The following is a 12,841-nucleotide window of genomic DNA, read 5'->3' on the forward strand; positions in this document are numbered from 1 at the left end:
TGCTAATAGCCAGACCTGCTACGTGCCAGGTATCATTCTGAGTATCTTCCAAAAACCCTCTAAAGTAGGCATTATTATTTCTTTTTACAGATGACGAACAGAGAGATTCAGCTACTTGCCCAGAACTACACAGCTAGTCAATGGTAGAGCCAAAAATACAAAGCTAGGCACTCCAATGCCAACATATTATGGTCTATAGTTTATATTTAAGAATAATTATCACTTATGAGTTAGTTTAGTTGCAGAGGATCTAATGTTTGTCAATTTCAGATGTGGAGTTTGTTTTGTATTTTGAGCCAATCCATTAACTGGAAGTCTCAAACATTATTATAAGACCCTTGAAAGGCCCCAGATGCCCAGTGTCAAGCCTGCACTGTCTAAAGCCTACAACAGACCCCTCTTGGACACTCACTTTCTCTCTCCTGTGTGTGTGTGTGTGTGTGCATGTGCAAGTGCATGCATGCAAGCGCACACTGTAAACAATGACAATGACCAACTGCAGAGGTTGTTCTGGATGGGAAACTCCAGAGGACAATTTTCTGAAGGCCAGTCCTTATCCGCTCTTCTTTCTCTGGGCACTAAAATTACCCATCACTTCTCCTGATCATGCTGTCTTCTCAGAGATCCCGTCCCCTACAACCCCAGAGTCCATGACTATGCCAAGTTTCCCCTCATCTCGGCTGCCTGGATCCTAGAAGACCCAAAGCTTGAGGTGGGGCAGGCAGATGTCACCAGCTGGTTCCCCTCTCTTGATACCGACAGACTCCATAGGCCCTTTCCCCAGAGGTCTCAGAGAATGAGGCTGAAATAGCCACATTTACTGGGCATGTGATAGATAAAGCTCAGGAAGGAAGGGAGTAGAGACACTGGCAGAGAGAAGCAAATAGGAGAGAACTTGCGAGGCCAGAGAGAGGGAGCAGGTATGTGAACAAAAATGAGAGAAAGTCCCCAAACCTTCCTGAGGTGTTCCACCCTTCCTATCTTTAGGCTCTGTAAGATCTGGCCCACGGTGGACCCCAGTCCACTTTCCTCTAGGTAAGCCCTGACCATTGAATGGCTGTACCTGCTCCCTGAGATCCTCCTTGTCATGCTGACTTTGCCAATTCCAGACTGAAGACTCGGCAGTGACACCAACGGCCCAAAGCCCGCCTGCCCCACCCACTGGATGGTACCTCTCAGCGAGCTATTTACCTGAGCTTGCTGGGCCCATACAGTGGAGCATCACACAGCCAGTGATGGTCACCTGATGATCTGGAAATTATTCACAAATCGACATCACAGAGAGTAGGTATGTTAGATATACTTGTAGCATGCATGTCTTCACATGAAACAGCCTAGTAAGTATGTATCATGGCTGACTTTTCTTCTTTTCTCTTTCTTTCTTCCTTCCTTCCTTCCTTTTTTGAGTGGGAGAAGGGGAAGAGCAGAGGGAGAGGGAGAGAGAATCTTAAGCAGACTCCACACCCAGTGCAGAGCCCAATGCAGGGTTCAATCTCACAACACTGAGATCATGACCTGAGGTGAAATCGAGTCAGACACAACCTCGTAAGGCCAGGCGCCTCTGATTTTTCCTTCTGTTTCTTTTTTTGCTTAAACATTGTTCTGGTTTTACTATTCACCACAACATGGATGAATCTTACAGAGATGATGACAACAGGAAGTATGCACCAAAGAGCAGATACTATATAACTCTATATATATGAAATTTGAGAACAGGGAACCAATCTAGAAGCATAGAAGACGGAAGAGTGGCGATTTCTGTGTTGACCGGAAAGGGAGAGAAGGAGAACTCTGGGGGGCCAGAGATGTCCTGTCTTGATCTGAGGGGTGGTCTCGTGGGTCTATACATGTGTAAAAATCTGTCAAGCAGTACCCTTAAGATTTGTGCACTTAATTGCATGTAAATTATACCTCAGTTAAAAGTACAAAGACATTCATCATCGGTTCCTCCCTTCCCCAAGAGTATTCCCTGGTTGGGTATACTCCTCACCCTGCTAGTCTATCTTCCTGGATTCCTGACTTCCATTTCGTCTGTCCAGTGCCTGGAAATTTTCCTTTCTGGAAGTGAGCTTTGGAGCTGAGAGCTACCAAATGGAATCAAGATACTCTTGAGGGATCCCAGGTTCTGTGCTCCACATGCCTGTCTTCAAGTTGTTTCCTGTCAGCTCCAAGTCTCTTGTTCTGTGATAACGGAGCTGGACCCTAAAACCTTTCCCCTTTGCCAGCTGCTAAGCTTTCTCAGTAGTAAGCACTGGAAGGAGGCTGGAGAGGAAAGGGGTCAGCCTTCCAGGGGCCAGTGTTCTTTTGTGGGCAGCCTCCCACAGCAGGAGACTTTTGCAGCAGCCAGCAGCCAGCAGTGCCAGCACCTCTCATGACCAGCTCCACACCCCAGCCCCACACCCCAGGGAATTGCTTCTCAGTGAGTCCCGCTGGCACAGCACCTCAGCAGACCTGACCTCCTCCAGTGAGTCCTGGCCACGCCTTTCTATGATGTGATCTGGATCTCAGCCCTCTTGAGATCTGCTCTCTTGCGGATCTGCTCTGCCCTAGCTCTAGAGGGAGCGGCTGCTCTCTCTATCTGCTAGCCCTGTGTTCATTTGAGTCTTCTCCACCAATTACTAGCCAATCTTCCTTTATCCCAATGCCCTATTATAGCCAGTAATTCTTTACAGCGAACTTGCCCTGTTCAAGTCGAGGTGCAGTTACCATCTTTGGATTGGGCTCTGACCAATTCATTTTCCTTGTGGGGCTTGGGACTGGCGAACAGAAGTAGCAATTGTCTGAGTAGTGAGACACTGAGGTAAAAGGCCCTGCTATCAAATTGCTGTGTTTGGTGTCTTAATCTGGTTAGGCAGCTGTAACAAAGTACCTTGGACCGGGTAGCTTGAACAGCAGACACCTATTTCTCACAGTTCAGGGGGCTGGAAGTCTGTGATCAAGGTGCCAGCAGGGTGTGGTACCTGGTGAGCACCCTCTTCCTGGTTTGCAGATGGGCTCTCCCCATTGAGTCCTCACATGGCAGAGAAAGAGATCCTCTCTCTTTGTCTCATTGTATAAGGGCATTAAACCCGTTCAGGAGGTCCACCCTCCTGGCTAGTCACCTCCCAGAGGCCCCGCCTTCAAATACCTTCCCCCTGGGAGTTAAGATATCAACACATGAATTTGAGAGGGACACAAACATTTAGTCCACAACACTGAGAAGTTATTCTTCCTCTCTGGCCTCAGTTTCCCCTCTAGTAAAATGGGGAAGGTGTCTATTATCCTCTCCTAACTTTGCAGAGATATTACCAGAAGAAAGTGAAAGCACTGTGAGCTACTCAGTGGAATGGTGCTGCTCAAATTTCTGGAGCTATTTGTTGTCACTATAGCCATAAAAACAGCTTTACCTTAAGCACCCACCAGCCCGGGATCACTGCCTACTGAAGGGACTCATAAAATGGACTGTCCTGTAAACTGAGGCCTCTGCATTTATTGCTACCTCTCCTACTACAGGGAGAGAGGAAATAGGTGGAAGAATGCAAGAAGGCCTGGAGGTGTGGGGAGGTAGCAGGACCTCTGGAAGATTCAAGGCAAGGGCAGATTTTAAGGCCTGCACCCTATCTACCCCCTCAGACTAAGCTGACTGTATGGGGTTCACTTAGCATCAAATTTGTGACTCTGCTCCACAGTGCTGAAATATGGCTTTTTGTAGGAGGTCTGTTCTGCACAACTGCAGGTGGTGCCATGTGGGTCATAGTTTTGCAAATGGCACTCCCTGGTGTTGTGCAGTGTACAGCCTGGGCAGCCATACACCATAGCCCTGATCAGTTGAGTGAACCTGAGGCTGTTGACATAAGTCCCCTGTGAGTTATCTCCTCCAAGGTCCTGAAGGGAAGGCCCTTCAAGCAAATTTGTGACAACTTGTGAGAATTCGGGTCAACCTCCAGGGGCCATGTAACAATCATACTGATTTCTACCTGACTGTCCATTGTCCCTTACAGGGCAGTGTAACTTCCTTGGTTTCCTTTCCCACCTATAGTTCTTCCACTAGGACCACCATCTTCAGGCTTACAAATTCCCTTACCTGTTAGTGCAATGTATCACACAACCTTACCGCAGAACAGGAACCCACTTTACGGCAAAGGAAGTGTGAAATGGACATGTGATCGTAGGATCTACTGGTCTTACTGTATTCTTCAGCACCCAAAACAACAGTGACACCTGCTACCTGGACCCTCTGGAATCCTATGCCAGTAGACCAATAACCAGATTACTGGCAAGGGTGACAATCGACTCTGATTGCCACAAAGACCTAGGGTTGCTATCTGATGGAAGCAGGAAGGACTAGACTGAAACTCAGAGGTTCTATGCTCAGTGATGGTGAGCAGGCAATGATTGCAAGTGCAGCCCAAGGCTCAAACCCTTTGGGGTGAAGGACTAAGTCTTCCCACCAGGCAGCCAACCCATACCTATCAAAGTGCTGGCTGGTGGATAGAGGAACTATGATGGTGACAGGAGAAGGAGATGATAAATGCCAATGTCAGCTTTGGGACTGGCTACATCAGTGGGGACCACAGCTTATTCTAACTTTCTTGGGGTATGTTCTTGCAGAGAGCGTGACTGACCACCTTCTTCATGGGGACACTTGCTGGACTGGACTTGATGGAAGGCAAGAGCAGATCTGAGTGGTATAAGGAACTCTCTCGTACCACTTCAGATCCTCTTGGTCACACTCTTACTCCATCCACTGCTTTGACAACCAGTCTTGCACAGATCTCAATCAGTTCTTTGCCTGTGCAACCTGACAGTGCCTTGCCTTGGGCCCAGTGCCACGTACAACCGACTCTGTCCTCTATGCTGTTGGGACCTTTACATGTGCAGCCCAAAATACAGGGAAATTTAAGGCTTATGGGGCTATTCTTAGAGTCTAGGGCTTAGATCGATGGGGGATGGAAGCCAAGGATAAATTCTTCCTCTTTCAACCCCCAAGCAGACAGCCCTGCGATATACGTTTATGAGGCATATCAGACAGTGCCCTAGTTTGAGCATCAGTCACACATAGCAATGGGCAACTCAAAAACGCCTTCTTCTTCTCTGTTTCATTTCCTTTACTCTTCACTCTTGCTCCCTGAAATCACAATCCAAACAAACTGCCCACATGAAAGCCTTTATCTCGATCTCTACTGTGGAGGAAACCCAGATAAGATGCATGGCCACACCTAATAACTGCAAAGGAGGTTGCACCAGCGATGTCACTGGGCAGCTCTGTGTCCAGTTCTGTCACTATGGAAGGAGGAAGGGAGTTTTGGTGTCCAGCTAGCAGTTTCAGCAGGGAAGCATGGAAACATTTGACAAGGGCTCCATCCAAAGAGATAAAAATAATAAAAGTTTTGACACTTGAAGAAATAGGTAGTAAAACTTCCCTTGTCCTGGGAGAGAAGAACATTCCCTTGGCCATGACCAGTACAATGGAGAGAGAAGAGTGGAATTCCAAGGGTCAGATGGCTAGAATGTGACCACACTTAGTGGACAGGAAGGAAAGAAGGAGCCACTAAAGGGGGAAAACATGAGAAGCTTGCATAAGGGTGAGGGAGGATGGCAAAAACAAGGGGTAAGGTTGCTACTCACAAACCTATTGTGGCCATAGGTAAACTATAAATTTAGCCATAAATACCATCAATACAAGCATCCTAATTTGCCTCCCTTTCCTGTCAAAACACTTCCCTTTCTTGACTCAGCATCTCTGCTTTCTTTGTTGTCTCAAAAGGAGCTGTTTCTTCTTGCTTATGTTCACCCCTTCCCCTTCCGCCACCATGTCTTAGACTCTCACTTTTTCAGAACTTGCTTCAAATATCCCCATTCTCTTTCCTCTCTTCATTTTCACAGATTCTGTCTCTGTCTAGATTTCCCTCATTCTCACTTCTTTTCCCTTTCCCCAAAACTGGCAGAGAACAGTCCATTTGCCTTATCTCCGCATCCTCAGCACCCACTCTTAGCTAACCCAGCCTAGCTCCAGTCCTTGTCCCTTAATGGAGACTGTTCCAAGATCAGCAATGACTCCCAGTTGCCACTCTAGGGCTTCTCATTTGTCTCGATCCTACAGGACTCTCTGCACAATTTGTCACTCTTAAGCTCTGAAAACTCATTTCTTCCTGTGTCTTGCTGACCCTTCTCTGACATTTCTGCCCTGTTCTTCTCATTAGCTCTTCTGGTTCCTCCTGCCCTATAAATATGGGTTCTCCCGAAGCCCAACCTTCTTGCTGTGCATATTCTCTCAAGATAATCTTGTCTACTTACATTGCTTCAACTTTTTCTTTTTATTAAGATATTCCCCAGATAGCCATCTCTACTACTGTATTTCAGACCCACATTCCCAACAGCTATCTGGGCACTTGCACACAGAAAACCAACCAATATTTCAAACTCAAGGAATTCTTGCCAGAGAATAGCTATTTTTTGCTATATAAGAGTTGTAAATTATATGTATTTATTTTCCACTTTTACTATAATGATAAGAAAAGCAAGGTTCAATACACACACACTACACACACACACCATGGGATCCTGAGCATTAGCAAGCAACACTCTGGATTCCCAGTACATGATTTTGTTTTCCTTCTTCCACCACATACTTCCTGGCCATTCTATAGATTTGCAGTTGTCAATAATTAAAGCCACAATGTCAGTCATGCATCCCAGTTTCTGCCCTCATCTTCTATCTTTCTAGCCCACTCCCTCATTACCCAAACTGCAGAGAACTTTGCCCCACAAGGACCTCAGATCAAGACCCTATCTCCTTTCCCAGTCCTGTGATCCCCAGGTGTCCCCTCTTCCCTCTTTACCAAATTTAAATTCCTCATCCAATTATCATGATTGTTCTGCTTATTGCAATCTTAATTCCTTTGCCCCTCTTTCACTTCACAGTATTCTCTTAGAAAAACCCCTACAAACCAGGTTAAATCCAGCCCTCCACCTCCTCCACACAGGCCCTCATACACTTGAATGTGGCTGGAGAAAGACATAAAACTTTCCAGTTTTCACTCTAAATTTATAACCATAAACCTCAATCACATCTCTACTGTAACCAGGCAATCATTCTAATCATCCTAAGCCTTTCACTCTCCTATGTCCTAAATAATGATTTTTCCACCTATTTTCCCCTCAGATCCTCAACACCTTGTCCTTCACTCTCACTTGTGATCTTGCTTCCTACTTCACTGAGGGAATTATATCTGTCAGGAGAGACACATCATCCTACTACTGCGCCTGTGCCAGCATATTCTGTTTTACCTCCTTTGACTGTGGATAAACCATCAGTGGTCCTGTCTAAAGCCAAGCTCGCACCTACTCAAGGATCTTTCTCCAGTAATTCTATCCTCATTCTCTCACATCATCAGATTTTCTCTCTACTGAATCCTTCCCATAAGCATATAATCATACTGTTATTTCTCCCATCCTCAAAGGAAAACTCTTTCTTGACCCTTCCTTCTCCTCCAAGTATCACCTTATTGCTCTGCTCCCCTTCACAGAAAAGCCATTTGAAGCATTACTTGTACTTATTGTCTCAAATCCTTCTCCAGTTCTCTACTGAATCCACTGCAGTCAGGCTTTCGCCCCCAGCACACTACTAAAATGTCTCTGAACAAGGTCACCAGTGACTTCCATGTTGCAAAATCCAATGATCAATCCTCAGTCCTCATTTTGCTTAACAGCATCTGGCATAGCTGATCACCCCTTCCTCCTGAAAATACTCTCCACCAAGACACCACACTCAGGGATTTCTCCTCCCTCACTGACTGTTCCTTCTCAGCCTCCTTCCTCTTCACTTTGCAGTACTCCTTCATTTCTTTGTCTATACTAAGTCCTTTGGCAATCTCATCCAGTGTCATGATTGTGTTATGATTTTTAATATGCTGAAAATCCCCAAAATGTATCTCTCTAGTCTTGAACTCTTCCTTGAATTCCAAATTTGTATATTCCACTGTCCAAAAGAGAATTCCTGATTTTACACCTCCCCCAAATCTGTTCAACCTGCAGTCTTCATGTAATAGTAATTCTATTTTTCCATTGCTCACTCCAAAAATCTTGGACCTTGAGGCTTTTTCTTTTACACCCAAATCCAATCCATGCTTTTGCTCTATATTCAGAATATGTTCAGAATCTCATCACCAAAACTAATACCACCCTGATACAAACCACTATTATTTCTCACCTAGGTTAATACATCAACCTCCTAACTGGTCTTCCTGCTTTCGTCCTTGTCCCCTACCCCATCAACCAAAACAGAAGTCAAATAAAATCACTCCTCTGCTCAAAATCTTCTAATGGTTCCTCAAATCACTCAGAGTAAAAACGAAAGTCAGATGTTAAGAATAGCTACCATGGCTTCCATGGTGAAACCTCAGGTGTGGGGCCTTCTAGCCAGGTGTCTATGACTTTGTATCATTGGAACATTTGTTCTATTCCTAAGGCTATAGCACTCTTCAAGTTTGCTATCACTGAACCAAGAAAGAAGGCATACACAGATTTCTACAGAAATTATAATTCCGTAAAAGGTTCTGAGGAAATGAGAAAGGCTGACATCTTTCAGAGCATGAAGTGATTTGAAATATAAAGAATTTCTTGGGGTGCCTGGGTGGCTCAATTGGTCAAGCGTCTACCTTCAGCTCAGGTTATAATCCTGGGGTCCTGGAATAGAGCCCCTGTGTCCCTGCTCAGTGAGGAGCCTGCTTCTCCCTCTCCCTTTGCCCCTCACTCATGTTCTATCTCAAAAGAAATATTTTTTAAAAATTTATTTGGATTGAGTTCTGTGGAAGTTTGTCACTGACCTATGTTCCTGAACTGCATCACATGAATATGTAGGCTAAGGAATAGTTTGTCTTGATAAATGCACAATTAACAAGAACAACAACAAAAACCAAAGTTATTTTGGTGGCTTCCTAGGCTCTTCATTCTCCAGCCCCATCTGCAGCTACTCCCTGCAGTAGGGAGCCCCACTCTTGCTCACTTTGATTCAGCCACTTTGGCCTCTTCACTGTTTCTCAGACACTCCAAACCTGCTCATGACCTCATGGGTTTTGCATAGCAGTGTCCTTTCCAAATGACCTCATGGCCCACTCTTTCAACTCCCTGAAGTCTTGGCTCTAAAGTCACCATCGCAGTTGAGGCCTCCCTTGACCACCCTATTTAAAGTTACAACTTCCCCTCCCAATATTCCCAGTTTCCCCTACTATCCTCCATTTTTCACATTTATCAGCTTCTAACACATTATATGATTTATTTATTATGTTCATTGTCTGTTACCCTCACTAGAATATAAGCTCCATGAGAGTATGGATTTTGTTTTCTTTGCTGATGCATTCTTAGTGCCTAAAATAGGGCCTGAGACATGCTAGACTTAAGTTAATATTTATTCAATGGATGAATAAAGTGGATGGGTCTTGAACATTTATCAGTTTCAGGATGTTTCAATCAATTGGGTTCTACCATAAGGGAGCTGTTTGCTTGAAGTGTTTCAAAACAGGACCACCCAGAAACCCACCAGGGAGCATGCATTTATTTATAACAACCATTGCCTGGATGCCTCGGTGGCTCAGCGGTTGAGCGTCTGCCATTGGCTCAGGGCATGATCCTGGAGTCCCGGGATCGAGTCCCAATTGGGCTCCCTGCATGGAGCCTGCATTTCCCTCTGCCTCTCTCTCTCTCTCTCTCTCTCTGTATCTCACATGAACAAATTTTAAAAATTCTTAAAAAAAAAACCACCATTGCCAATGTATTACCACTTATAAAATATCACCCCTGTTGATTTTATCCTCAAAACCTTGTTTTTTGGGGGGGGGGCTGGGTACAGTATACTTTATTGATGGTACATGACAAGGTAGGGCTCCCCAAGCCCCTCCCCTTCCTCAGGGTCTAGGATGTAAATCAGAGGTCAGGAGATTCTCAGTGTGTTGGGGGATGAAGTTGGGGCAGGGACTCCCCAACAGCTGAGGACCTCTCTCTTCCTCTTGTTCTTGCTGGGGCTGGTGGTCCAGGAGGCTCTTACTCCTTGGAGGCCATGTGGACCATGAGGTCCACCAGCCGGTTGCTGTAGCTGAATTCATTGTCATACCAGGAAATGAGCTTGACAAAATGGCCATTAGGGCAATGCCAGCCCCGGCGTCGAAGGTGGAAGAGTGGGTGTCACTGTTGAAGTCACAGGAGACAACCTGGTCCTCAGTGTAGCCCAGGATGCCCTTGAGGGGGTCCTCCAATGCCTGCTTCACTACCTTCTTGATGTCGTCATATTTGGCAGCTTTCTCCAGGCGGCAGGTCAGATCCACAACTGACACATTGGAGGTGGGGACACAGAAGGCCATGCCAGTGAGCTTCCCGTTCAGCTCAGGGATGACCTTGCCCACAGCCTTGGCGGCGCCAGTGGAAGCAGGGATGATGCTCTGGGCAGCCCCTTGGCCGTCACACCATAGCTTCCCAGAGGGGCCGTCCACGGTCTTCTGGGTGGCAGTGATGGCATGGACGGTGGTCATGAGGCCCTCCATGATGCTGAAGTGGTCATGGATGACTTTGGCTAGAGGAGCCAAACAGTTGGTGGTGCAGGAGGCATTGCTGACAATCTTGAGGGAGTTGTCATACTTCTCGTGGTTCACGCCCATCACAAACCTGGGAGCATCAGCAGAAGGAGCAGAGATGATGACCCTCTTGGCCCCGCCCTTCAAGTGAGCCCCAGCCTTCTCCATGATGGTGAAGACCCCAATGGACTCCACAACATATTCAGCACCAGCATCACCCCATTTGATGTTGGCAGGATCTCGCTCCTGGAAGATGGAGATGGACTTCCCGTTGATGACAAGTTTCCCGTTCTCAGCCTTGACTGTGCCGTGGAATTTGCCGTGGGTAGAATCATACTGGAACATGTACACCATGTAGTTGAGATCATTGAAGGGGTCACTGATGGCGACAATATCCACTTTGCCAGAGTTGAAAGCAGCCCTGGCGACCAGGCGCCCAATACAGCCAAATCCGGTCACTCCGCCCTTCACCATCGTGTCTCTGGGACGCCGCTGGCACTGCACCAGAAGATGCGGCTGTCAAACGGGGAGGAGCAGAGAGCCTGTATCATCATATTTTATAGATGAGGGAACTAAGGTGTAGATTGTTAAGTAACTTCTGAAAGGTGACATAGCTAATAAATGGCAGAATTAGGATTCAAATCCTGGCTATTTTTATTGTATATCATTTCCCTACACTGACCAAATTTTAGCAATGGGGAAAATAATTTTTCTACTATTTGAATGAGGGGGAAGGAAGGCTGAAGTAAACAAAAGTGGAGAAACCCCAGGAATATAGGGCATACCCAAGTGTCCACGTGGACACTCAGGAGATGAGAACCAGTTACTGTATGATAAAGCAAATAGGCAAGAATTTTAGCTTCATGTAAAGAAGATGTAGCCTTCCATTCAGCTAGAGAGTATGCTTCAGATGTGCTCCCAAGAGTCAGATAGAGATAGACCAGGGGCAAGGTTGGCCAAAGTCAGGGAGATCACTAGCGTAACTGAACACAAGTCTATCTGGCCAGTGCACAACAAAGCCAATTACTGAAATATCAAGTTTGCAGCAAGAAAAGGGTTTATTTGAGAGGCAGCCAAATGAGGAGACAGAAAGAGGAACCTCAAATCCGCCTCTCCAAAGGGGGAGAGAACAAGTTTTTTATAATCATAGGGGTTGAGATTATATACATATTGATGAAAAAGGAAACCTATGACTATTCATGAGGAAAGATGGAGCATGCACATTGAGGAAACACATATGTAACATACATCCTATAATCACTTTGGGGTGGAGACTTAACATCAGAACAAGGCAAAATTCAACCCCTGATATCAGGAGGTCATTTTAGGTCAAGGGAAAGGGACTATGGGCATGGTCCAAGAGCCAGGATAAACTGGATGGGGTCTTGGGCTTATCCTGAGTAAAGAAAGCGGGCCTTGTTTTTGTTTTTTAAGATTTTATTTATTTATTCATGAGAGAGGCTGAGACATAGGCAGAGGGAGAAGCAGACTCTATGCAGGGTGCCTGATGTGGGACTCAATCCTGGGACCATGGGATCATGTCCTGAGCCAAAGGCAGATGCTCAGCCACTGAGCCACCCAGGCATCCCTTGTTCCTGGACTAGAACTATATTAGTTGACCTTAAGTCCAGTCTTCTGCAGAAATAGCCAGTGTGTTTATTAGTGGGGATCTAAAAAGACACAATACCTGATTGGGGAGAAACAGTTCTCTGAAAAGCAAACTTTAAACTTTCTGCTGGTTTCAATCTGGAGCATGGTTTCACTAGGTCAGTGAGGAAAGGGATGTTCAAGTAAGATGATGCACCAAGAACCTCACATTCATTAGTGCACTGAAGTCCCACCGCCAATAAGGTACAGTAGGGACTCTTACCCAATTTGGGCTCAGAGAGAAAAAGAGAAAATGATCTCCCAAGGTCACACAGTGGTCTCAACCAGTCATGTAATATCCTCAAGAGTAGTACACATTGGCCCGGCACCCAGAGGATTTGTGGGACGACATCAAGTATGTACTCCTCAATCAAAAGTCGAGATTCCAGGGTGACTCTGGACCAACATGGAAATGATGCCTAATCAGTGCATACCAGGGTCACAGAAGAGCTCTGATCTTGGTTTCAGAGAAAGGCCTAAAACCCAGTTCTTTCAGCTCAAAAGAGGGATCCAGGAAGGCTAACTCCCCGGCCTAACATCCAAGCCAAACCCTGTGAGGAAGGGGCTCAGCTCAGGCAAGATGGTAACTGCAGGAGGACAGGGCTCTGTGCTGGGATCCCATCTCTCCCTCAGTGCTTTCTCAGCAT

The 12,841-nt window shown here is 46.0% G+C and overlaps 1 protein-coding gene across 1 annotated transcript; it reads right to left on the reverse strand.

The window, feature by feature from the left end:
* Positions 1-3,633: 3,633 nt before the first annotated feature.
* LOC121477390 (glyceraldehyde-3-phosphate dehydrogenase-like) lies at positions 3,634-11,021 on the reverse strand. The gene is made up of 2 exons (XM_041731649.1): positions 10,492-11,021; positions 3,634-3,709 (listed from the first exon to the last, which is right to left on the reverse strand). Exons 1-2 carry the CDS (start codon positions 11,019-11,021, stop codon positions 3,634-3,636), a joined length of 606 nt encoding a protein of 201 aa, XP_041587583.1.
* Between the last annotated feature and the right edge of the window lie 1,820 nt (positions 11,022-12,841).

The sequence above is a fragment of the Vulpes lagopus genome, chromosome 17, assembly GCF_018345385.1.
Source record: "Vulpes lagopus strain Blue_001 chromosome 17, ASM1834538v1, whole genome shotgun sequence".
NCBI lineage: Eukaryota > Metazoa > Chordata > Mammalia > Carnivora > Canidae > Vulpes > Vulpes lagopus.

Excerpts from the sequence above, each read along its gene's own strand:
- LOC121477390 (XM_041731649.1), bottom strand. The coding sequence starts at position 11,021 with ATGGTGAAGGGCGGAGTGACCGGATTTGGCTGTATTGGGCGCCTGGTC. Across the intron at positions 3,710-10,491 it reads GGCCTCATGACCACCGTCCA|TTGTGCAGAACAGACCTCCT; the intron begins TGCCATCACTGC and ends CACCACCTGCAG.